At 41.1% G+C, this 27,685-nt stretch overlaps 1 protein-coding gene across 3 annotated transcripts in view; it reads right to left on the reverse strand.

The window, feature by feature from the left end:
• Positions 1-27,685, reverse strand: part of RASGRP1 (RAS guanyl releasing protein 1) — an 84,948-nt gene that overhangs the window by 27,481 nt on the left and 29,782 nt on the right. For all 3 annotated transcript variants that reach the window (XR_012903418.2, XM_075927038.2, XM_075927039.2), the window contains exons 3-10: positions 20,888-20,998; positions 16,691-16,748; positions 13,799-13,930; positions 12,200-12,353; positions 8,153-8,326; positions 6,149-6,265; positions 5,359-5,634; positions 841-921 (exon numbers count right to left, since the gene is read on the reverse strand). Coding sequence is in view for 2 of the 3 variants with exons in the window: in XM_075927038.2 (XP_075783153.1) it covers positions 841-921; positions 5,359-5,634; positions 6,149-6,265; positions 8,153-8,326; positions 12,200-12,353; positions 13,799-13,930; positions 16,691-16,748; positions 20,888-20,998 (1,103 nt within the window). In the remaining variant the exon portion in view is untranslated. The remainder of the gene's footprint in view (positions 1-840; positions 922-5,358; positions 5,635-6,148; positions 6,266-8,152; positions 8,327-12,199; positions 12,354-13,798; positions 13,931-16,690; positions 16,749-20,887; positions 20,999-27,685) is intronic.

The following is a 27,685-nucleotide window of genomic DNA, read 5'->3' on the forward strand; positions in this document are numbered from 1 at the left end:
GGGGGTGTATCAAGTTTTACCTGTAAGGCAAAATAAAGGCTGGCAGAGTCCTAAGGCATTTGTTTGGCTGGCTAACCAACTGGAATGGCAGGGTGCTGTTACTTGGTTCAGCATCAACAAATCTCTCTTTTGTAAAGGCAACGAGCGGGCTAACAAAGTGACTAACATTCTGCATGCCCTGAGTGTCATGGTAAGCTGCTTTCTTTTTCATGTTTATAAAAAGAAAAATTGAAAAAAGTAAAATTTATAAATTATAAAAATGCCCCGGGGCAGATTGTTGGAATTACTAGAGGTCTGATGCTATAGCGGAATTAGAATTCACTATCAATGCGACAACTCAGGGGCCTGATGTTGTCATTAATGCTAGTATAAATCACCACATATAGCCGGTCCCCGACTTACGAACGAGTTACGTTCCAAGCACTTGGTCGTAACTCGATGTGTTCGTAAGTCGGACCCCATTCATTTCAATGGGACTGCGCTGTTCGTAAGTGTGGATCGCTGTTCATAAGTCCGGGCCGTGCTTAATGGGAGGCTGGTAATAAGTGCGGCTGATCGTACGTCGATGCATTTGTAAGTCGCGGACCGGCTGTATTAAATTCAAGTATATCATTTGAAATAAATGGGGTTACACTGGCATCATCAGAATGAGAGGAGACGCAGGCCCATAAAAAGAGATATTACTATTTTGCTTCACGCTGTGTTATTTGTTTCTAACAATATACCACAAACATGTCTGTTTCTTTAATGAGCCATAGCCTAAACCAAAGTGTCTGCCACCGATGAAATGAATATGTTGTTAAATCAAGGTTAAGGTTAAGGTTCTGGAAAGACTCTTACTGCAGCTCGGTGGCTTCTTGGCTCTCGTGCATATGACAGCTCATATATTTCATCTTCAGTGTAGTAAAGATCAAGTGACAGCTGAAAAACACAGAACTAGATTAGTCTCTAAGCAGTTGCTGTTATTCTGTGGGTTTAGTTGTTTCTGGTGCACCTGCCACTTACTGGTGAACTAACTGTTAAAGGCTGTGCTACAAAAACATGCATTCCGAGAACATGCATTCAAAGCCTGGCTGCTGATAGCAATTTGAAACGGGCGCATTTCCAAACATCAGTCTGTAGTCTCCATTGCCTGAGAAACGAACACAAGCACAATCAGCTATCTGCATCTAACTGTGTGAGTTAATAAGTGGTCTGATAATCTGTTTTCTCGATGATATTAAAATGGTGGTTCTATTACATCCCTGAGAGATGTCTGCCTATCTGTATTTGTGAGTCAAACTCTATTTTGGTAGATTTGTCTTTAATAACTATCCAAAAAATTTAGTCCAAAATTAGGTTTTTGTGCAACAAATTTATTTCTCAATATTCTAATTATTTAGAATTAATTTCAATATAGATTTTATTCAAGTATGCCACACACAGACTACTTCTTTCTTTAGACTTATATTTAACTAGCCTCTCCGAATGGATATGGCTCCCACAGACTTCTGTGACCTTTTCTTTCCTCACCCCCCCCTTCCCACTGCATGCCCAAAAAAAAAAAAAAAAAAAAAAAAAAAAGGAGAAAAGTAATTGAAGCTGTATAGGTCATTTTTAGCACTACTGAGATATCCACATATTTGGGGAAGTTGTTCTCAAGGACTACTGAGTTTCTTGCTGAGTTGGCTATCTGTGGATATGACATAGTATCTCTTGATTTCCATATGCTCTTCCTCGTGTAGGGGAATCCATTTTTAATTGGTTTCTCAGGGGCTCTCTACCTTTGGCCTGTTATAGAAATCAGAAAAATACTTTACCCCACTCGATAAGTACTGTATCTGTATGGGCAGAAGTCAGGGTGTGTGTGAAGGGTCCAAACGCACCCGCCCCTTCCACTCCGTTCTGTGCTGCACAATAGACCCACGGTGCCACCCCATCAGCTACCGCCTCACCAACCTGTCCCTCCACTGTGCCCAAAGTGCCCACCAGGGCCATGCAACCAAAGCAATTCCCTCGCCCTCCAGGCTGGGTCCAGCTAGTCAATCAGAAAGAACGTTCTGAAGTACATGTTGTCCTTAACATGCTCAGTTCTGGGGAGATGCCTGCAAAAACCATTCTCCCAGAGACCATGGAAAGGGCAGCTGGAACAGGCACTTCCTACACAGCTGTTTTTAGTACAAGCCCAAAAGTGTTGACCTGGGCTCAGAGGCTTGCTGCTGCAGTACTGTGACAGGCTGTCTCTCCTCTCCCCTCCCCTCCTATGGGTGAGGTTAAGGCTGTCAAGCAGCAGTGCATGGAGGTGCCCTGAGCTGTCAGTCAAGAAAGAGTGACCAGTAGATACATTAATGCAGCAGACTTAATCTCTGCAGACTTTGCTTTGAAATTAGGCAGCACATTCCTAAATAGCTGGTGTTCTGTGACCACTGCTTCTGGCAATAATGAGACCTGTTTTGCTGTTCCCTTTTGTCCCCCACACTGGTTGTTGTATGACCTGTTGTCTCATCACATACTTAGATTGTAAAACCGTAGCAAGAGGTGCTGCCTTAGTGTGTATGAACATGACTATTTTGCAGCTCGACCTGCTGTGTTGGCTGCTTCCCCACCTGCACTAGCACAGAGCTGCCAGGGCCAGCAAGGAGGAGTGCTTCCTCACTGGCCATGGCAGCTTCCTTGCTGGGGCCAGCAGGCAGAGGCACTTGTCCACCAGCCATGGCTGCTCCCTACTGGGGACAGTAGGGAGAGGCACTACCCTACCAGCTGCAACACCTTCAGTGCTTGCGAAGAGGAATCCTCTGATGCATCCCTGAGCCCTGCATGGGGCTTAATGGGAAACTATGTGGTTGCGCTGCTTTGTGGGAACTTAAGCTTCATGCTATTGCCCTTCACCTCAGTCTGTACTGTCAGCTTGAAATCTGCAGTTTCAAATTAATCAAATCCAGCTGGGATCAGAAAAAGCAGGGTAAGTACATGCCAGAGCCAGAAGATAGGGATTGCTTATTCACAGCAAGAACCCTGGTGTTACCACTATTTAAAAAGGGGCTGTTTTTGCACCGGATATGCAAGAATTTAAAAAGAACTTATCTGCATCCCCTTTCACCTTTGTTTCTGAAAATATTCTAGTAAATAAGAGGAGCGATAGAGGCACAGTAGGAAACAGCATGAGCATGGTCTGAAGCAGTCTCTGCTTGTGCCGCTTCTGCTGCGATTTTGCTTTTGCTATGTACAAGAGCTCCAGTATTCCTCTGCTGGCCCTGCGCTCCCTGTGGGGCTTCCGCTTTGAACTGCAGCAAGAGCCCAGCAGGCAGAGGCGCCCTTATAGACTAATTGAATTGTTGATGGAAATCCCATCGCCTAGTCTGTTAGTTAATTAATCTAAATGTAACATCCTTAGCACGCGGGCAGTCCCAGTGATATAGCTACTTTCTGCTTGAAGTATGTATTTAATTGCTTTGCTGAAACAGGGTCTGTAAACTGAAAGCAAAACTGGCCCATCTTGTTAAATTGAAAGCTGCTAAAAATAAACAGCACAACCGGGGAAAAGCAAATATGTATTAAAAATTCGTCATAGTTTTGTAACACTCTAGGAGCATCTAGCATCTTAGAATCATACAGGCTGGAAGAGGCCTTGAGTGGACATCTTGTCTGCTCCCCTCTACTCAAAGGCAGGACTAAGAATTATCTAGACTATCCCTGGCAGGTGTTTGTCTAACCCAGGGCTACTCAACACGTGGCCCGCAGGCCACATGCAGCCCACAGTGAGGTTTGGTTTACATGAGGCTCAACAAGTGCCCCGCGGGTTGGATCCTTTGAACATGGCTTCCTCTGGGAACACGCTCCACAATGATGAGGCATTTCCAAGGTGGGGTGAGTATTGAAAGATGCAAGCAGGCGGGGAGGAGCTGGCTGGAACAGATGGGTATAGGATATCAACATTTTTAGCGCCCAGGGAGGAAGTGCCGGGGCATTGTGAGAAGTGCTTTGTATTCATGCCTGTCATTGTGAAAGAAGCTATTTGCATATATATTTGCATGTATATGCAACCACACTTAAGTTGTAGCCCTTGGCATGTGCTGTGAGTATCACTGTGGCCCCTGGGGCTTCCAAAGTTGAGTAGCCCTGGTCTAACCTGCTCTTAAAAATCTTCACTTATGGAGATTCCCCCCACCTTCCCAGCTGCAGATCTGAAATATTAAGGGACTGAGCACCTGGAGCGCAAAGATGCCAGGTCAGTCCCTGCTCCCGTGGGCAATGGGTGAGCCCTCATAACCCCCCCCCCCCCCCGCCACTCTACATGTCAAGCATTACACTGTTTTGCTGGGACCCGGCGCAAGCCGGAATGAGCGCTGCAATGGCGATCTTTATCGACTAATCTAGTAGTCGATAAAAAAAAATCTAACAACTACTCGGTTAGGAAAAAGTAACCACATTTTGACATCCTTAGTCCAATCTAAACCTCTCTTGCTACAATTTAAGCCCACTATTTCTAGCCCTATCCTCTGAGGTTAAGAACAACTTTTCTCCCTCCTCCTTGTAACAACTTTTTATGTATGAAAATAATTATGTCTCTTCTCACAGTCTTCTCTTTAAAATAAATCCAGTTTTTAAAATCTTCCCCCATAAGTCAGCTTTTCTAGACCTTTAATCATTTGTGACTAAAACACGGCTATTAAGAACCATCCATATCCCTTACTTAACTTGGATATTGTCCCTGCTGTAGAAGTAACATTTGTCCTGGAGTAGACATTTCTGAAAGAACCACCAGCAACACGCGCTAACTGCAGACAATCTTTACTGGTACCATCTAGCAGCTTCACAAAGAAAAGCGCGATATCCCTCAGAACTGAGGTACGTTTATGCCAACAGCATCACATGATGCCTCCCCTTTCTCATGTTGAAGCACACAGCAACTACTATGAATAACAGGCACAGCAAACCTCTCCACTGCACTTTTAAGACTTTTCTAGCATCTTTTATCCTTCCCAGAGCATCCAGGGAGTAAAGGCAACTCTGCCCCTAATTACTGCCTCCTTAGTGAAAGTGTGCAGGAGGTGCTTGTTAATGTAGAAGAGCAGAGACAAATGTATTCATTCCATCCCATAGAGATAACCCCAAGCAGACAACCAAACAACCTGTATTATCAACCACCTCTTCCTATGCTGCCAGGTAAGTTAAGCTAACCTTTTAGCTCCCACTACTTTTCTTTTTAACTCATGTCCTCACTGGGACTACTGTACAACTCCTACCATGCCCCCAAAATCCTGTGATTTTTTTTTTAAATATTAGCTGTAAAAAAGTATATATTTAGCTTTAAACCCTTGAGAAATGCGTGAAAAGCCATTCAAAATAAGATGTGATTCTGTGATCTTACAAACCTACCGTGAGCAGATGAACAAGATCCTTATTAGCTTCTAGGGGAGGGATCATCTCCTGGAGTTGTATTAATTCATTTATGTGGTTATACAGAGATTGCAGTTTATGCACATTAATTTTTTGGTCCTCTAAGTAGTTTGGCATGGCCTCATAAAGGGAGATTAGGTCTTTCAGGTGGACCCCAAGGATTGGGATCTTAAAGTTAGTGCACTCATTGTAAGCACGTCGATAACTGTCATAATTCCTATAAGATGAGAGCAGTTCTGTCATTTCATTAAACACCTAAAGAAAACAAAGTAGCAAAATTAATTGCATTTTCTTTGTTCATCATTTGTTCATGTGAACCTTGTCATCTCTTCAGGTGGTATGGGGACAGCCCATGTTATTGTTCACTGACTTGCATTTATTCTCCAAAAAGCCAAACCAGCAAGCAACAAAGTAACTCTAACAGTCTAAATCTTTTGGCTTCAAAGGAAACCTACAATACAACTGCTTACACAAATATTACTGTCATTTCATACTATTTTCAAAAAGCAATTAATCAGTATTTTCCGATTCTGAAGCACTTAATCATTCAGATTTTAGCTTCACAAAGTGAGCTGATTTTTAACTAGATAGCCTTAAATATACAGCCTAAAGTCACTAATTTCCCCTCACTTCCCTCCCCCATTTCCATCATCATATATTCGGAATCTTTTAATCTGTAAATGTAATTGGGAAAACATTAAAAATTGTTTGTCTGAATGTTATCCAATCTATACTGTATGCTTATGATACTGATGAGAGCCATACTGACCTTATTGACCTCATGAGGAACATAAGAACTTGTTTCTTTGAGTCTGGAGATGGAGCTGTGACAGAGGCCTCCTATAACAGCCATTAAAGTATTGAAATTCTGCAACTGGTGGAGCTTCTGTATTGATAAACAACAGCAATTACTTAGGGTCTGAAATTGTGAAATGTAATACATCCTAAATATTTTCTCATTTTTAGCTGGGGTTCTGGGTACCATAGGTTCTATGGAGTTCCTAACAGTTTCCTTTCTAGCACATCATACTTAGATACCATGTAGGCCCGTCATAGTAGTCATTACATAGGCTTCATTTTATAGCTTTGTTTCACGTTATATGGATCTATTTTCACAAGCTTTTTTATAGCAACTGATAGTTATTAAAATGTATTCTATATTTGGGATTATAAATTAGTAAGAAATTGTTTATAAGTTAGTAATAAATTGTTTACAAATCGTCTTTTTAACTTTTTAAGTCTGTAAGAACATCCTGCCTGTTCCTTTCTAAGAGAAATTGCTTTCTCTAAAATGAACTGTCCTTTGTGTAACTGAGGAATGTGAGAAGACAAAAGACAGAAGACTCCAGCACCAGATGTTCAACATGGATAACTAGGTGGTGTGAACTCAGGCACCCGTCAAACTCAGGATGGCTCAAGAGGGGCAGAATTGACTCTAAAGCAAAAGGCATACACCTGTGAGTGAGATCTGTGAATGAGATAAACCAGCTGCAGTCACTCCCAGGATCTGATGGAGCATGACAACGGAAGCAGCCTTGAGGTAAACACCTATCAACAATTACATGACTCTAACATGACATTGCAAAGCCCATAGACTAAAGTTGGGAATCAAAACCATAAAAGTGGGGTGTGAAGCCATAAAGCCTTAGGTTAGTCCTATGAAGACAATTTTGGAGGATTAGACTCTAGCAGACAGAACCCGGCTCCTTCCTTGTACCCAGCCTAACTGGTCACTATGCTGGCCAGAAGCACCACTATAATGCCAGCTGCAGGACATGCACGTGCGAGCATGCGCACGCGCTGTTTTTGCAATAAACATGGTGAATTGCCTTTTCCCCTGAAAAAGATTTTGTGCGCTTCTTATAAGCATCACAACCATTTTTAAACAATCCTACTCCATTTTTATAATCAAGCATTGGTTGAGAGTGGTGGGTGAGCTCTTTCTTTACACAAAAAGTCTCTTTTTCCTGCGAGCAGGGGGAATCTCCAAAGGACACCTCTATTCAGTGCAAAAGTAAGATTTTAATCATGTTCAGACTCAAGATTCTTCTGAACAGGTGCATTGTTCTCTTTATCAGAGTAATTCTCCAGCAATAGGGTCTCTAAGGGTATGTTCACATTTCATTCCTCTTCCGAGAGAGGAATGAAAATGCAGACACCCGAAATTGCAAATGAAGTGCGGATTTGAATTTCCCGTGCTTCATTTGCATAATTGCGGACCGCTGCTTTTCTGAAATAGCGTCTTTTGAGACAACAAACGCGGTCCCCGCGGGGTTATTTCAACAGAAATCCCCTCCTTTGAAATAACCCTTGCTTCTCAAAAAACGAGGGACCACATTTGTTGTCTCTAAAGATGCTATTCCGGAAAAGCGGCGGTCCGTGATTGTGCAAATGAAGTGTGGGAAATTCAAATCCGTGCTTCATTTGCAATTTTGGGTGTCTGCACTTGCATTCCGCTCTCGAAAGAGGAATGCAATGTAGACATACCCTAAATAGTGACACCGCTGGAAGATGAAGGAAAAGTATTGAATGGTTCAAAAGGAAATCTAGCTGCTTTGGGCAAACAGGTCAGCATTATAGGCCTCCAGGGAGAAGACTTATGCCACTGAAGAGAAGGTGATATGTGAGCATTTGGTAAAAAACAGAGACCACTGCCAATTCTCCCTCCCAGATGACCCCATTGGAGAGTACAAGTAGTGGTGAAGGAGGAATAATTAAAGGGCTGAGTGCTTCAAAGAAAATGCAAACACAAAAAAGTCAAAGTGAAACTGACCTGTGCAACATGAATAAACTTGATGAACACTTCAGCCCGAAGCTGTGGTGTTGGCCTACTGAGTACCATGAGCTGCACCCACTGGGAGATACCATTACAAAGAGCAATGGACCTTTCCATTGTTGGATTCTCCTTTACGCAGCTGTTTACAATGTAATTCTGGTAATCTGAGAACTAAAAAAATAACAGCAACAAAATTAAACATAATCCAAAAGTTGGTGTGCCTGTGTGCAGATACAGATCTTCTTGGTAAATGAAACACATGTTATATATTTATCTATGTGGTGGGAATCTTCCCCTATCCCAAACCTCCACTCAGCACAAGGAGGTAGAGATGCTCCCCAAACTGTCTTTCACTATACACCCATTCCAAAGGAAACCCACGGAGGTGAATTAACCAAATATTACAGCCATCTCACAGTCACCACTCATGTTAACTATACAAAGGTGCAGAAGCCCTGCCTAACGTAGATGCCTTTAATTTACATTAGCCTGCAATATGTGGCTGTGCATCTTGCCAAGGCTGTTTGTGTCTGAACCCTGCACTCATGTCAGTCTGAGGGAGAATACAGGAGGTGGGTGAAAAGCATCCCCCAGGGGTCCACCAATCTTAGTGGCAAACTGGCAAGAGAACAAGAATGGGGAGAAATACAGGCCCTTCAATCCTGCATTCCCAACTGGCATGGCCTAGAATGCTCAGTCTGGCTTCAAGCCTTCTGACACAGAAGCTCCAGCTTTTGTTATAACTCAGATTGGCAAGAGAGGCACATGTACTTGTCCCACCTTCAACAATTTCATGGATTCACCCCAGGAAAGTTAGAGTGAGGGTAATGACTCAATCTAGCCCTTAGAGAAATGATTTAGCTTTTAGAAACTTAAATTCTCTCCAATTTCCCTTGAGGCACTGATTCTGATCTCACTTACGCTCGTGCAAAAAAAGGAGCAATTCCACTGAAGTCAACATAGATTCAGAATCAGGCCTGTGACTTCTTATTTTGCCATACAACTTGCAACAATGTCTTATTTAAATGTAACCACAATATGGTCAAAAGTGTAAGGGATCACTTGCACTTGTTACAACAATCAAGAAAGAATGCTCATCTTTATCATAGTCACTTTGCTCATCAAGGTCAAGAGAGAGATCTGATTCCATTTGTTGAACCAATGTCTAGCCTTTTGAATTTCCACAATACTTTAGAATCATTTAATATGCAAGTATTTGATTAATCCTGGAACAATCCAAACTGTGGAAAAAATAGACTCAGATTGACACTCCATACATCAATTCTGACTTGATTTTGTATTGAGTGGAAATTTTAATTTCTTTAGAAAGCCAATAAGAACAGAAACTGGAGAAGATGGATCTGTAACAAAGTAATAAATTGTCAGCTCATAAGGCTGCATTATGTTCCACACAGCCTCTCTCTTATCTTTCAACTAATAAGTGCTATTAAGAGTTTAAAATCCATGTAAAAAAGCAGAGATGACAACCTTGCTTTGTTCCCTTTGCTAAATTAAAAATGGAAGAAATATTAACACTAATAAGCAGAGTTGTCTGTGAGATTACAGAGTATTCATAGGCACTGTTTGAATTTTGGATCAAAGCCAGATTTGGTAGTAACATGGAACCCAAGCAATCACTCTACAGAGCCGAGTAATTTTTTCAGTATTTAACTATATAATTATTGCCTCTGTATTGGTTTAAGTATAATAACAAATAAGTTTGATCAGATTATCTTGGTTACCAGAAGTAGTTCTTCCTGGAAAAGGCCAGAAGGTTTCCCTATAAATGTTGGGCACATTTTTAAATATGTCTTAGACAAGACATCAGAAGAATGTTAGTGTCTGCATTTATCGTCAAGGTTATTTAACAAAGTTGGAATGGAAAGTAATTTTGCACAGAGCAAATAAACGTTAATTTCATTCAAAGTAAAACATGCCTTTTCATCTGTGACTTGCATTTGTCTTAAGAACAAACACAGTTCCTCTGACCCAAACTGAACAAGTCAAAGGCTGAATGAAATAACAGAAAACAGCTTAGATTCAGAAATGCCCATCTGGGACATCTGAGTTCTAAGGTCATTTTGTTCTTGCTCTAGACTGTAGCACTGGAGCAATGATGTTTTCAGCTTGGAGCATTTCAGTATCAGTCATTCAAGAGCCCATCTTGGTATTTCGCTAGATAATTATGATTGGGAATCTATTAACCATCCTGTTACAAGGTTGCATCCCACAACTATATAGGAGTGGAATTCAAATGGCAAAATTGTCCCCCCAAATGCTGGGGGCATTCAGCAAGTGAAATCTCATAGACCTGATTTCTGAGTACTTGCTTCAGAGAGCGTGAAATGGTTTTTTTTTTTTCTGAAATGGAAACCACCCCAATTCTTGTAACACTGTTAAACAGAGTTTACCAGTATGCAATCTTAAAAAATGTCTCATTCTATCTCTCTCCTGAAATTCAAATGGTTTGGCTATTTCAATATTTAAGACCTACAGAGATCATCACACCCTGCAAACACACACATGGGTTATCCCACCATTCCATCACAACTCCAATTGTTCTTAACACCAGCACCTTTTGCCATGATAACTGGACATGCTCAGAGAATTAAACATGGGCATTAACACATTTGAATAGAATGACTAGAAGTTAAAGCCAAACAAATTAAATAAGAAAAAGTTGGTGGGTGGGTAAGTGAAAAAAAATCAAACGTAATTTAACTTCTGGCACAAACTACCAAGACAAGTGGTGGATTCTCATTCTCTCTCATTCGCTCTCTCTCTCTCTAGACTAAATGCCTTTTTGGAAGTTACGCCATGGTCAGACACAGGCTATTGGACACAATACAGGAAATACTAGATAAACATTAATGATCTGATGGTAACTTCTAGCGTTAGAATGAATCTATGAATAATTATACTCCTGTTAGCATTACATCATCTAATCTGCATACTCTCTCCCATAAGAGTGACAGATCTTAAGCTACAATAGTAGAGAGGTATTCTGCGAGGAGTTAAAGAACTATATTGTTTAATGGACAAAGCACTCTCTCTTCTTTACCAAGGTTCCAGTGAACTAAATTTTAAGTTCATATCACACAGCTAAGAAACTGGCTGAAAACTATGAAGGAACCAAGGCTGTGACTGTGCATCATACTTGTTATTCCCATTAATCATTAATTAGTGTCTGCAGAGAGCTTTGAAAATGTTAAGCATTATATAAGCATTAAGTATTATTACTGCCTACGGGAAGGACCCTATGCGTAAATGCATGACTTCAGTCCCAAGGCTGTTAAATTTTAACATAACATATGAGGAGTCATGTATCTGAAGCTTAAAATAAAGTGCATGACTAGGAGAGATTTTTTTGCAACCTGTTCAACATCCCTCTAACTGCAAAATTTACACTTCAGTTTCTAGTGCTACCATCCAAACAATGAGTCTCTTTGTTCTTTTAGCTGTGCACCTTATCTCGGGTGCAGGGAAAGGATAAACTGTACCCACAAACACTCCGCCCCTCCTGGCTGTTTTGAATCTGCTATGCATTCTTTTGTTTGACAGCTAAGGAGTATCAAACAATACTGGCCTTTTCTTTAATGTTGTGACAAACTTGGGAAAAAAAAGACAGGGCAGCTCCAATTGGCCTGTTTAAAACGAAGTGTTGCTTCAGTATTTCAGGATCGTCCAGGAACCCTTGTGAAGAAGTGTTGCAATGACTCTCTGCTGTCATAGTAGGTCTGTATCCCTCCTACAGTGCTTTGCTCTCTCCATTCTCCAGTCTCCCTAACCCTCTATACCACTTCTATCACTTTAAACACTGTTCTTCAACCTCACCTTCCTGAACCAACCTATTCTTTGAATACAAGGAGGGTCAAACTGTCTGTCCTCTCCATCCAGTGCTAGCTCTCCCAACCCAACGCACACATTTCTTGACAAAAACAAAAGCTTCTTGACAAAAACAAAGGATCAGGATGGAAGTGAATCTAACCGCATGCAGAGAAAGTTAATTGTTTTGTTTCTCCTGGACAAAAACTGATCACTTACTGATATTCTTCGGAAGGACTTAAATTCAAGATAGGTGAGGTGGTCTGATAGCTCTTCTGGTTCTAGATGATCAAAGAGAAGCGAGACTTTCCTTTTCTTACTGGTGTTGGGTTTTATCCGCTGTGTAAGTTTTCGGGACCAATCCCGGGAATTTCTTTTTATGAAAAAAAAAATGTACACTAAGTGAGGTTGCTTTCTGCAGAAAAATTAATTTACATTTCCCCAAAACCTGGTGGCATCAGTTGCATGATTAATTGCAAATGAAAACCAATGCATGATTTGAATTTCAAAAGAGCAATTTCTTTATACTCATTATGAAGGATGGATAAAATGACATATGCATGGTAGTTGCAGCCATATTGGTCCCAGATATTAGAGGGACAAGGTGTGTGAGGTAATATCTTTTACTGGAAGGTGGTCCAATAAAAGAGATTATGACAAGAGCCCTGCTGAATGTTTTTAGCATGCATTTGTAAAGTACCCTTTAAAGATAGTAAAAATACAGTATGAAACAGAATACAGTCATAGTGACATCTCCTCAATATTGCTGTGTCTAACTCTCCTGTTTGCTGTATCCATTGGATCAAGGCTCAGTCCCATTAAAGTCAATGGCCTCTGATTCCAGTGGCAACAGGTCTTGATCAGTCCATTATACCTTCTTATTGCCCCTTATTGTCTTCCTGGGCAGCTCAACTAAATCTCATATAGAAGTCTATTCACAATGAACAGCTATGACTTGTGGATCAAATTCTGCTGCCTGTTTCTCACTCTTATTTAACAATGGGACAAATCTCTTCTCAGGAGAGAGCCCTGTGAGATACAGCTCCTGTGCACTTTATTTTTCTAGGTGTTCTGGGCTCTAATCTTGAGCAGATAGTAAGACCAGAAAAAAAATATAAAATAACATTTAGAATTAGACCGGGGTAGGCAATAAGCAGCTTGTGGCCCAGATGTGGTTCGCCAAGGCTAACCCCTTTATTTACCTGTGCATCTGTAGATACAGCCGTTCACAGCTGCGGATTGCCATTTCCAGCCAATGGGAGCAGCAGGAAGTGGCACAGACAGGGACTCTACTTCTCACAGCTCCCATAGTCCAGATACCCTGGCAAAATGCCCTTATTGCTTATCCCTGAATTAGAGATAATGAAATGAACTTTATATTGTCTCCCCAGAAATCTGAACTTTGGCTTTAAAAAAAGTACACTGTTTTATCTCATGTACACTCCGAGTAAAAGTATGTTCTCCTTTCTGGCTGCCCTTTCAAGGAATTAAGTGTTTTCAAACCTTTCCTCCCTTAGTCTTCTGTGTTCCTTCAAATGAAGTTCACCCTTTCAGAAGATCAGCATCAGATATCAGCAACAATTAAGTTAAACTTAAGACATATTTTGAGAGCACTAATGGGACTTAAATTATCACATGCTGGATCTCTGCACAAGGTAAACATCACCCTTAGTAAACAGATTTTTTTTGTACATTGTTAATATAGGGCACATGGAAATATTCCTTGTCTAGATGTTGGAGATTGATTGCTATCATTTTAGGGATGTGAGATGGCAATATTGTTTTGTTTTCCAAACATATTAAAACGTTGACACTCACATTTGAGTTGTGTCAATTAGATGACAGTGTAACTCCTCACCATTAACTCTCACCAATTTCTGAAATTCCTCCATGGTTTTAGTTAGACTAGAATCCATTTTGAACATGATCCAGAACTCTGTTATCCAATACCTATTGAGAATGGAAAATATAATAATAAAATAAAGAAGTTTGCTGATTATTTTTGTAATTGAAACACCAGTAATGCTACAAGGCAAACATCCAGTCTGTTTTATTACTTATATTCTCCTTTGGTCACTCAGATTTTAAATTTGGCTTCAGAGTACACTGTTCTATCCAGAGAGACAGAGTTTATAATACAAGAATCAAACACTTGGATTGACACTACCAACTCTGTCGTAAAAACATAAGAATGACCATACAGAGTCAGATCAAAGGTCCATGTAGCCCGATACTCTGTTTTCTGACAGTGGCCAATGCCAAGTGCCCTAGAGGGAATGAACAGAACAGGTAATCATCAAGTAATCTATTTGGTCACCCATTCCCAATTTCTGGCAAACAGAGCCTAGAGACACCATCCCTGCCCATCCTGGCTAATAGTCATTGATGGACCTATCCTCCATGAATTTATATAGCTCTTTTTTTGAACCCTGTTATTGTCTTGGCCTTCACAACATGCTCTGGCAAGGATTTCCACAGGTTGTCTGTCTATAGTGTGAAGAAGTACTTCCTTTTGTTTTGTTTTAAATCTGCTGTCTATTAATTTCATTTGGTTGCCCTTAGTTATTGTGTTATGGGAAAGCATAACTAACTCTTCTTTATTCACTTTCTTCACACCAGTCAGTCTACATATCTCTACCATATCCTCCCTTAGTCATCTCTTTTCCACACTGAAAAGTACCAATCTTATTAATCTCTCACCATGTGGCAGCCATTCCATATGCCTAATCTTTTTTGTTGCCCTTTTCTGAACTTTTTCCAATGCCAATAAACCTTTTTTTTTTAGATGAGGCAACCACATTTCCATACAATATTCAAGATGTGTACCATGGATTTATATAGAAGCAATAATATATTATCTATTTTATTCTATATCCCTTTCTTATTGATTCCCAACATTTTTGACCAGTCGATCGCGATTGATGGGTTGGTGACCACAGCCCTAAGGGATGTCTTTGTCTGAGCCATATGCTCCTCTACACCTGTTGGCTTTCCTCCAGCCCTTAGTTTAAAAACTTCTCTAGGATCTTTTAATTGCGAGTGCCAGGAATCTGGTTCCATTTTGGGTTAGGTGGAGCCCATCCTTCCTGTATAGGCTCCCCCTTTCCCAAAAGTTTCCCCAGTTTCTAATAAGTGTAAATCCCACCTCCCTAAACCATCATCTCATCCATGCTTTGACACTCTGCCTGTCTGTTTGGCCCTGCACATGAAAACTGCTAGCATTTCAGAGAATGCTACCACGGAGGTCCTGGATTTCAATCTCTTACCTAGTAGCCTAAATTTAACCTGCAGGACCTCTCTTCTATCCTTTCCTGTGTTGTTGGTATCTACATGTACCATGACCATCAGATCTTTCCCAGCGCTACACATACATTTACCTAGATGTCTCAAGAGATCCACAATCTTCGTACCAAGCAAGCCACCATGTGGTTTTCACGATGATCACAGACCCTCCACTATGTTTCTAATGATCAGATCCCCCATTAGTAACAGCTGTCTTTTCCTAATAGCTGGTGTTCCCTCCCCCCGCAAGTATTTTCAGTAGAAGAGGATACCATATCATCTGGAAGGAGGGTCCCAACTATGGTATCATTTCTGGTTGGATGTTCTCCTTCCCTGAGACTTTCACCCTCCTCAAGAGTACAGAGGCTGTCTGATTAGAGGTGTAATCACTCTACTTTTTCCTGAAAAGTCTCATCCATGTACTTCTCTAACTCCCTTAACACCTCCAGTTCAGCCACCCGGGTCTACAAAGCCAGAACTAGGAAATGTTATAGATAATATAGCTTACCTTAACAAGTACAAGGTATTTCCTGAGAAACAATGGCTTGTGAATGATATTCCATCTCATGTTTCCATTCAGCTTATTTGACTTGTAAGCCACATACATACAATACCTGGGTTTTCTCTAATAAATGAACATGAGTACACTCCTGTAGGTGTGTACATCAGTTAATTTTACATGTGCGCAATTTGAAAATGTACTCCATAATGTCTTGTAAGTACCAAATTATTCTGCACCTCTTTTTGAAGTAATAAAATGGACACTATTAAAAAGCCAACATTTGCCAGCATCTATCAGTTATTTCCTGGTCTAAGTACTGATGAAAGCATTAGTCCTATGCAAACACTTTTGTCAAATGCTTATTCTTTAATTTAAAAAAAAAAATCTTTAAACCAACATAGCAACCATTAAATTAAATGTAACAGAAGGAAAAGGAAATAAATTTCCAAGGGCAGCACTGCAATTGATTAAGTGGAGCTCCCTATTAAATGCAATGGAGAGTTGTGTTTCATACTGACACAGTCTCAATATCCAGCATTGCTTTATTTGAAAGAGAAAACTGTATGGTAACATAGGGCACCATTCAACCAATTGCTAGTCACTCTCAACTTTCAGTGACGTCAATACAAGTTGAGGTGCTTAGGTTTTTGGAGGATCAGGCTCATAATCATGCACCAAGAAAATTGAGCTGATTTCATCCATTGATTTTAATGTACTTATACAAGACATCTGGCCATTGTTCATTGATCCTTAATGTTTTTCTTAAGCAGAAGGCCACTGAATCCCATTCCTCTTTTGAATGCTAACTTTAGAAATGCAAAGTCACTTTTATTTGTTGAATCACATAACTGACTTGAACAGTAGCTATAGCATTTCATTGTATTACTTATTTGCTTTCACAGATATAGTATGTAAAAAATTCTTACCTGATGAAATAGCATATCTTTACACAAAGCACGGATGATTTCTTTTCTAAAGCATCCAGATATGTAGAGCACTGTTAAGGATAACATGGTGGTTCATGCATGAGCAGAAACTTGGTATGTTCAGTATTTCTTGGGGCCTGATCCAATGCTTATTGACTAAAGCTAGTGGAACTTTCCCATTGCCTTCCATGGACATTGGCTCAGAGCTGTGATGCATATTATTCTTCTGAAATCGTTAGTGAAGGACAGATATAAATAGGATAGTTATAAATAGCACTGACATATTTCATCAAGTGCTGAGAGGTGTGAAGTAGTTAAATGAACCTTTGCTTTTTAGTTTGTTTCTTGGTAATTTGCTTCCCAATTTTCATTAGAACTTATCCATTCATACAACTTGTTAAAATACAAAACAAAAGATTATAAAATTAGTACTAAATTAATCAAGGACCATTTTTATGGAAAACTGCCCATTAACTGTTTGCTTTACCGGAGATAACATTGGGCAGAAATATTTTTGAAGTTTGAAATAAATTTATGAACTCCAAAGAGAATATTTACTTTTATTCTATAAATGGTAATTTATAGCTATGGAAGATCAGTTCAGGAAAGATATATTATGGGCAGTGTTTACTGTAAATTGGATTTGGGCGGCCATCCAGGAGAGATTCAAATGCCGCCTAGGTGATCAGCAGGGTGCCCACGGCTAGCAGAATGTATTTATGCTGATGATGCACATCTACATACGCCTCAGTGCACATAAAAACCTCATTTTACACATGGATATACAAATTAGATGAGGGAACATTGATTATGGGCATTATGGATATTTTTCTCCTGCAGACCTTTTATGCATCATTTTGAGATATTGTGCACCTATTTAAAGAAGATAACTTACAGACTGTCCGAGGGTCAGGTCGGATCAAACCTAAATATGACCAAATCAACTGCAAATTAACCAGAGCTGGTCATGTAATTTTGAGACATGAAAACCAGTAAAGCTGGAAATTTGAAGGCAACTTCAAATACCTCAAAACCTAGATTAATTGAGCCATTCAAATCTGCTTTACTCTACCACTGGCTTTGCAAATATTTACATCTGGCTGTGAAGTCTGTGTGCGTGGAAGTTAAAAATTCACAAACTACCATAGATACTTGATCATAAGCCTCTTTGTTCATAAGCTGAACCCCTACCCCAAGTTAAAAAGAATCTAAAAATCACAATCACCCTTTCATAAGCCGAATCTATATTAGCAGTTTGCAAACTTCTGGTCCCAGCTCATCAGCAGAAGCCACTCACACGTTGGGATGTTTTGTTTATCTGGAACATCTGCAGACATGGAGTCTTGTAGCTCCCAGTGTCTGAGAGTCACCATTTCTAGCCAATAGGAGCACATGCCACTTCCTGCAATTTCCATTGGCTGGAAACAGCAAACAGAAGCCAACGGGAGCTGAGGAGATCTGTGCTTGCAGACAATCCAGGTACATAAAATGTCACAGCATGCTAGCGGTTTGTCCTGCTGGCCTGGGAACTGAAGTTTGCCAAACCCCCAAATTAAAAAAAAAAATTAGTAAAATGCAATGATCCCCGCTCTTTACTGCATCATTTTTTACCAAAAAATTCAGATTTTGATTGCATATATACAGTAATTACATCCCTGACTGCAGAATGCCCAACTTCATAGTGAAAAGATGTAAAAAATTATTTTGTTCCATTATTTTAAAAAATTATCAGAAAGGAGTGGGGTCTGTTAGCCACAGCTTGAAGCAAATTTGAACTCAACTATTTACTGAAGAATTGATCTCATGGTATATTTGTGTTGGTGTGGAATAAGTTCTCTTTGTTTCTACTACTATAGAGCAAAAACCCCTTATATAGACAGACACAGACAGACAGACCCAATTCTGCATTCACCAGCAAAGATACTACTCCAATTGTAGATAGAGATGTAATAGTCGATTAACTGATTATCTGATAAGCAAAAGCTTATAGGTTAATGCTATAGACTACAGGCATTTCCCTCTCCTCCCCTCATAGGGGCTGCTGCCACCCTGCACTGTTGCCTCTATATCAGAGGCAGCAGCACAGGGCAACAGGCAGCTGGTCTGTGAAAGGAGCTGGTTTTTGAACTGGCTCTCCTCGCAGTCCAACTCCCGCCTGGTACCCTGTGCAGAGTGGCAGGAGACTCCTCCGGAGTGGGGCCGGAGTGCACTGGCTGCTAGCCCGGCTCCTTGGGACTATAGAATACAGGCAGTCCCCGGGTTACGTACAAGATAGGGACTGTAGGTTTGTTCTTAAGTTGAATCTGTATGTAAGTCGGAACTGGCCTCCAGATTCAGCCGCTGCTGAAACTGATCAGTTTCAACAGCGGCTGAATCTGGACGCCAGTTCTGACTTACATACAGATTCAACTTAAGAACCCCAGGCATCCCCAAGTCAGCTGCTGCTGAAACTGATCAGCGGCTGATTCCAGGAAGCCCCAGGGCAGAGGCTTCCTGTAGTCAGCAACTGGTCAGTTTCAGCAGCGGCTGACTTGGAGATGCCTGGGGCAGAGCAGCTGGGGTGCTCCTGGGTTGGTCCAGTAGCGCCAAGGAGCGGTGCTGCGGGACCAACCGGCAGCGCCCCACCTGCTCTACCACAGGCCCAGGGCTTTGCTCCACGTCTCCCTGGTCTGCTGGGGGGGGCACTAGCTGCGCCCCCCCCCCCCCAGCAGACCAGGGACATGGGGAGCAAAGCCGCAGCGGCGGCGGAGTCCCGCACCTCCCCGGCTTTGCCAGAGCAAAGCCTCAGAGGCGTGGGACCCCTCGCCTCCCCGGCTTTGCTCCAGGTGTCCCTGGTCTGCTGGAGACGGTCCCCAGCAGACCAGAAGCACCGGGAGCAAAGCAGCAGCGGCGGCAGAGTCCCGTGCCTCCCCGGCTTTGCTCCGGGTGTCCCTGGTCTGCTGAGGACCGTCTCCAGCAGACCAGGGGCACCCGGAGCAGCTTTTCTCGCCCCGGAGGTAGAGGTGGCGGGACCGCTGCGCTCTGGGCGGTCCCGCTGCCTGCGAGCTCCAGGGCGAGAAAGCCCCGTTCGTAAGTGCGGAAAAGTCGGATCCGCGTAACTCGGGGACTGCCTGTAGTCAACTGACTGATAAGAATTCACGAGGTTACTTGACTATTCAATTTACCAATATTTAACATCCCTAGTTGTAGATAACTATTTTTATTATTGATTGAAAGCAGGATTGTTTTCTTGACTCTTGGAAGCAAGCTGCCTCTGTAAATTAGCTATTTGCTTGATTTACACTGTAAATAGTGGCTCCCTATCTTGTTATATCTGAGGGAATGCAGGACCCTAAATTAAATGCCACTTATTCTATATTCCAAAAAATAACTTTGATATATTGGCTCCTGCATGATGCAAGTATCTAGTGTAGTGGGACTACTAATTGTCATGGCAGGTCTGTTTTGTACAACTATGATAACTGGAAGACAATAAAAATTAGAGTTGTGGAGGAAAAGTACTAAATAAAACAAGTTGTACCAAGTAAATATCTGACTCATAAGTTCTTGGTATCTCTCAAGATTTGTCCCTAATTAGGTTACAATCTCTTAATTATGAACATCCAGTAAAGCCAACAGAGTTAAGTAGTATTTTCCATATCTAAGAATTCTCTTGATAAGGGAGAGCAGTTGTGCCAGTATTCATATTCTTAGCATCTTTTTTATGATTGTCTGATAAGTCATTTTGTGGAAAGAGATTTTCACAAAACTTTTAAGTTTCTAAAACTCTATAATTAGACTGGGGATTGTTTAAAAAAAATTTACCCACTTCATTTTTTGATCATTTATTTGTATAGAGAAGATAATCCAAGATTTACTGCATATCTTTCAATGATTTTCAGATATAGACTAAGTTAGCATAATATGAAGATCTTTCCATTTATAAATAATTACAAATATGGGGTCTGAGATTGCAATGTAATCTGCTGGGGAGCCTTCTCCACCTACCTTCTCTCTTAGTTCACTGATCACATCTTTATATTTTAAAACAAACCTGGTAAGATTTTTCTTAAGCACTAAATTTAGCCTCTTAGTAATCATGAGATGCTGAGATGAATGCACCAATTTATTAATATTGACCTATACACTTTACTTACGATTCTATCTATATATTTCTGCATTACCTTACCTTAATAATTACAGGTGAACATTATAAAGGATATAGACCAATTAGTTTTCGGAGTACATCTTCAGAAGGGATGATAATTCTGTGCATGGTCAGTGTTATCTGTAGCAGCTGATTGTTTTGACACAGGTTTCCCTCTGAATCTGAAAAGTGAGTTGAAGCATTCTTATCAGAGACATAAATATGTCTTATAAGAGGATAGGTTTTTATTCAGCTTTCCTGTTCCAATCAGGCCTGTTTACATAAGTGATATCAATGACAGTAGCTACTCTGTTGCATCAGTGAGATGAGATTATTTTGCAAGCAAAGATGCACACTAACAATATTTATTTGAATAGAATATTTCATCCCAGGACTTGGAAGCCTTTTACATAAATTAGTTCAACCTCAAAACATCCTGCAGCGATAGAATAATAGCCCCAATCCAGCGAAGTACTTAATCACATGGGCTATGTCTACACTGGCATGATTTTCCAGAAATGCTTTTAACGGAAAAGTTATCCGTTAAAAGCATTTTCGGAAAAGCGCGTCTTGATTGGCAGGACACTTTTCCACAAAAGCACTTTTTGCGGAAAAGCGTCCGTGGCCAATCTAGATGCGCTTTTCCGCAAAAAAGCCCCGATTGCAATCTGAAAATAAAATGTAACCTGTTTGAGTGCTTTTAAATATATTCTCTTCCAAGAGCCTCCTCTTGTTCAGAAGAACAGCATATTCTTGAAGCAATGCTTAATAAGAAGGCAAAATGGAAACAGCAGGCACAACCCCAGCACACAGCAGCATATATTGCTAAAGGGAAAACATTTTCAAGTTGCATATTACCCATATGGAGGTGTTGACAGGTTAATCCACCTAAAAATCAGTATCATGAAGAGGCAGCTGTCAGACATGGGTTTTGGTGCTATCAAACAGGAAGGTGCCAACTAAGGAAGGTGGACTCCAGATCTGAAATCTTTGCACCAATTAAAAAATTACAATGAGAAGTCTCCCTAAGTCTTTCCCTATGGATGCAACATGAGCCTCTTTCTCCTGGGTCAGAATTGTATGCCAAATATAGGAGAGGCTGGTTTGTAAAGTTATTCAGCCTTGGTGCCACAGTTTGCTCACTTTAATGAAGATTTCTATATTATGGCTCTCCCTGTGCTAAATACAGGATGTCTATCAGATAAAAGAAGATAGCCAATTTTTATTCACTCTGGAAACATCCTCGAACTTCTCCCTAACCCCTCCAAGTCAATTTACTGTCCTTTTCATGTAGGATTTTGAAACATATCCCTTCTTGAATGTATTTATGCTGCTTACTTTGGTTGCTGTCTGGGGGGGCTGTTCATCACACACCGCCCATAAAGAGATTGAAGTGACTCAGAAGGTGCTAATCAATCTAGTAGGCTACACTTGGAAGGAGACTTAGACTTGACTAACAAGCACTAATTAAAGGTAGAGTCCATCTGGGCAGCAATAGACAGGGCTTGTATAAAACCAGGAAGGGCTAACAGAAGGGTAAAAGAGTGGAGTCAGTTTCTGGGTATGGAGAGGTGGGAAAAAGAATGCCTAGTGGCAGACAAACAGCCTTAGGATCTGGACCTAGGAGGGAAGAGGGTTACCCATGTGGGACCTGGAGAAGGCAGCCCTGTGAGGACAGAGTAGGAAGGAGCCTAGGAAAGGACAGCAAAGGTTGAAACACTGTGGAACTTGGTTATTAAGTGTAGAGTCTCTAGGCTGGAACACAGAGTAACAGGTAGGCCTAGGATCCTGTACCAGCCGTATGAAGGTGGTACAGTTTGGAATGAGTGGACTTTCAGGGAAAAGTACCTGGACATCTACTCTAGCGAGACTTCCTCACTTTGGCTGGCGGGTGGGGAGGTGAGTGCATAGTGACCTGGCTGGTGGGTCAAGCCACAGAACACTGCAATAACAAGAAAGCAAGAAGGGCCTTGATGAAGGAAGGGGGTGTCTGACTAGGCAGAGCTGATCCCTAGATGCAGATACAAGGGGATTCTCCAATGGTGAATAATCTCTGCTACAATGACTGACAAACTGCTGAATGTTTTGTTTCTTTTCCATTTTGGAATTGCACTGTACAAATTGTTTACATGATAGTCCCATTTTCATCATCTGTTTGATCTAATGTTTTAGAACTAATAGTAGTCTTCATTTTAATGATGCACTAATTTTCTCTTTAACTTTTAGCTCTTTCATAGAACTGGAAGGGACTGTCAGAGTCATCAAAATCCTGGCTTCATTTGCAATTTTGATATGTCTAATTTACATCCCTCTTTTGAAAGAGGGATATAGTTTAGATGTACCGTCAGACTGGTTATCCAGCTAGATGCACCTGCCTTTCAGTAGCCCCATCTAGGTTGTACTTCCCTAGCTTGATAAAAAGGTCACGTGAGATTGTGTCAAATGCCTTATTAAAGTTTAGGTATCCCATGTCCACTGCTTCTCCCTTATCCACAAGACTTCTTATCCTATCAAAGAAAGCTATCCGATTTGGTTTGACAGGATTTGCTCTTTACAAATCCACGTTGGCTGTTACTTATCACCTCATTTTCTTCCAGATATTTTCAGATGAATTCCTTAATTACTTGCTTCATTATCTTCCCTGGCGCACAAACTGACCCTGGGTAGTTTTTATTTCACTCTTCATAGATGGGCACTATATTTGCCTTTTTCCAGTCTTCTGGAATCTCTTCTGACTTCCATGAGTTTTCAAAGGTGATAGCTAAAGGCTCAGATACCTCCTCTATCAGCTCCTTCAGTATTCTAGGTTTCCTCAACCCATTAGCTTCTTATGTGTAATCAAGTTAAATATGGTCACACTGTTCTCCTTCATATCTCTAAACTGAAACAGTTAGGTTGCATGCTATTAAACCCTTTTATGCACATCATTTTTGATAGTTCCACACACTGTTCAAAGTACACAAATACCACCTCTGTATCATCTGCCACAAGGAGCGGGCTACTCCGCCTAAAATCAGGCCTAGGTTATGGATCATATATCTTAATTTAAAAGGGTCCAATTCTGACTTTAATTGCATGGCTGGAAATGCAATTGTAACTGAAGGCCAATTGTACCTTCAATCTGCGTACAAGGAACATATGATACCACAAGAGGGATACATATGGTTATGCAAAAGAACTGGTGGTTTATGGTGACTGTATACTTCTCACAGAAACACTTAAACTTTCTTTAAAGGATTAAGGATGTGCTTTTGAACAAGAACATCTTGATAAGCAAAAATTCTTAGTCCAGATCTTTGGTTGCTTCTCTGACAGCAAAACAGGGACAGAAAGAGGGTGTGAGCAGCTAGCTGAAGATTCTCCTTGTCAGGGGGACCTCTAGGTAGCATGAGTTTGATTTATACTTTCTAGTGCCACCTGGTGCAGAGAGAGTACTGAAGAACTCTGGACCCATAGAACAGAGTCCCTAGGGCCTGAGAATGAGCTAACTTAAATGAGAAGATGAGCTAACTCCATTTTCCCCAGGATAAAGGAAGGCAGTAGAGATTTGCATCTCTTGTCGTTTACTGTTTTGCCATTCAAAAGGTGAAACCTTAGACAGCTTTAGGGAAGATGTGTGTGCTTTGAAACACACCAGCTAACAGCACATCCTTGTTAAATGGGCTGTGACGGTGTGCAAGTGCATTCACCACTGATGAGAAGCAGTGAACATTCTAGCATGCAGATAAAGGAAGAGAGACCACTATGAATTACCTATCACTATAGCAGGAATGCAGTCAATGTCATATACCTAGACCTCAGCAAGGTTTTGAGACAGTCCCAACTGACATTCTGATAAGTAAGCTGGAGGAATACAGGCCCAACAGAACCAGTATCTATTTAATAGATAATTGGTTAAGCAAGTATTAACAGAATGATGTCAGATTGGAGGGAGATATCAAGTGGGGTTCCATGGGAATCTGTTCTGGGCCTGGTCTTCCACACCTTTATTAATTACCTAGATGTAGGAATAGAGATTTTATTGATCATTAACAGCAGCTTAACAGGCAAATCACAGGAGGTGCTAGTACAGCTCTTCTCTCCAGCCGGTTACTCCACTGAAGTATCGTGTCCAATCTTGGTCACCAATGTATAGACAGAACGAGGAAAAACAAAAGGATCCAGAGGTGAGCAACCTGTATCCAAAGTGATGGAAGACAAGCCATATGAGTAAAGGCTAATAAAACAGGCTATATTTACTTTGGAAAAGGGGAGATTAAGAGGGACATAAGTTTTCAAATATTTAAAAGGCTTACATAAAAAACACAGAAAAATTGTTCTGCCTCAGAGTGCAGGACAACAGCATAGCAGATGTAATCTAAATCTGAAGGAAAAATTTTTACCCGTAAGAACAGGCTGCCTCTCAAAAAAGGTTGAGAAACACTGTGCTAGATGGCCCTTGTAGTCCCCTCCTAACCCCTATGATTCTAAAAGTCATTCCTCACAATAGAAATGTCCTTGAAAGTCAAGTAACAAGCAATTGGTATCCATGTATGCAGGTGGGTAAAAAGTATGTTGACTCCTGCTCCACAACATCTTTATGTAGACATCCTATTCCTTTCAAGGAACCAGTAAAAAATTAAAGCTCAGAGTTAGCAATTGGTATTCTGAACAGAAATAATGCAGGTTCCCATGTGGACGCAGTTAGAAACCAGATCTCTGAAGCAATAACATGACATTTATTCATCGTAACTGATGCTGCCTTGTTTTGTACCTGGATTTAAAAAATAAACAACCTGGTAGTTGATATTAGCAGCAGGAAGTCAGATGAAATCCACTTTAGGATTCTTGAAGAAACAACAGGAGAAACTGTGGAGCTGTTATGAGTTCTAGTAAGTTATTTCCATATCAGATTACTAGTATTTTGTTTTTTTTCTCATCTCCAAAAAGCAAAAGAAAAGATTGTTGACCATTTACTCAAACTCTTTACTTAGCAAAGTCATGAAAAATAAAATCAGTAGAACAGGAGTCCCATAGATATTAAATATCTAGAGCTGGTTTTAGGCAAACATTCTTGTGCTGTCCATCAATCTATGTTAAAATTTCTGTTCTAAAGTATGATATTGAGGTCCGGCGCTTCACTGTTAGGCTATGTTTAGACTACATTCTATTTTCGAAAGAGGATATGCAAATTCCATGGGAATTTGCATATCTTCTTCCAATTTCACTTTCAAAAGCAGATCTTTCAAAAGTGAAAGTAGTCTAGATGCGGGGGGAGGGTTTTGGGAAAAAAAAACTCTCGAAAAAAACACTCTTCCTTAAAAAAAATGAGGTTGACACAGTTTTTTCGAAAGGGGTTTTTTCTTGAGGGGGCAAAAAAAAACCCACGTCCAGACTAGTTTCACTTTTGAAAGATCTGCTTTTGAGATCAGAAGGAGATATGCAAATTCCTGCTGAATTTGCATATCTTCTTTCAAAAACAGAATGTAGTTTACATGTACCCTTAGGCTATGTCCACACTAACGGGTTCTTGCGCAAGAATCTGCAGAGCGTCCACACTGCCCACCTGCTCTTGCGCACGTAAATTTACAGTACGGCGTGGTAAGAGGGGGCTCCTTGCGCAAGACCTATGCTCTTTTTTGACAGGTGTAAGCCCTCTTGCACAGGAGCTCTTGCGCAAGACGGCAGTGTGGATGCTCAGCAGGGATTTCTTGAGCAAGAAAGCATCTACACTGCCATGGGCGCTCTTGCGCAAAAGCACAGCTCGCACATGGCAGTGTGGACGTTTTCTTGTGCAAGAAGCCGCGACTGTAGACATAGCCTTAGTGTTTAAAGTCATTATTTAGTGGTACTCTTGTGCCTGTCAAGCCCCTGCGTGCATTGGTAATAGGGTATGGAGTTCTTCAGCCAGAATTCACCTGGGGCAATAGGAATGTCCGTTCCAGTTAATGTGGCAAAGTAGGGCTTCAGCAGCAGCACCAGCAGCCTTTCAGGCTTTGTCTACACTGGCAATTGTGTGACAAAGCTTTCGTCATTCACGGGGGAAGAGCAAGGCGGGGGGCTTATGCCCCCTCCTTCTGCTGTGCTAGTCGGAGCACTTTCCTGCCCACAAGGCAAATGCCACTTGTAGGGAATGGAAGTTAGGCTGACAACATTTACATTGCCTGATTTTTAGTGACATGGCTTTGTCAACACAGCCTATGCTTATCATATAGTCAAGTAGTCACTTAACTAGTTGCTTCAACCCTCCCCTGCTGCCACTGTCAGAGAGAGGCAGCAAATGGGGGGAGCAGGAGCCAGTGCTGGGGGCAGGGCAGGCAGAAGCACCCCTGCTGCTGCACCTCTTCCTTTGAAATGTACAAGAGCCACCATGGCTCTTGTACGTTTCAAATGGAGAGGCACAGTGGGACAGCAAGCACCACCTCCCCCCCTTATCGACTAATTGAGTAGTTGATGGAGTTTCCATCAACTACTCAATTAGTTGATTAGTCCAAATTTAACATCTCTAATCGCCACAGGCAAGTAGATTCTATAGTTTGTTGAGCCCTGCTATCAACATACCCTCAGTGGCACCATTTTGATCCAAAGTGCCTCCAGCAGCACAACTCTCCCAGTTCTTGTACTCAAAAGCCTAGATCATAATCTGGAGATTATGGTTTAAAAAAATGGAGATTCTGGGGGGTAGGTGTACTTAACTGTTTCCATTTAGTCCCCTAGCCCAAGAAAGCACTTAAGTACTCACTTAAGTAATGGGACTAGTGCTATGCATACTTGGGGCCTTCTGGACTTAAATACCACCACTTCTCTTTGTAAGTGCTATTAAATATCCTCCAAACATTCACCTAGACATCTCTTCTCTCTGTATTTTAGAACACACACTCTAATGAGTT

Source organism: Pelodiscus sinensis, chromosome 5 (genome assembly GCF_052426305.1).
Source record: "Pelodiscus sinensis isolate ZL-2025 chromosome 5, ASM5242630v1, whole genome shotgun sequence".
Classification (NCBI taxonomy): Eukaryota; Metazoa; Chordata; order Testudines; family Trionychidae; genus Pelodiscus; species Pelodiscus sinensis.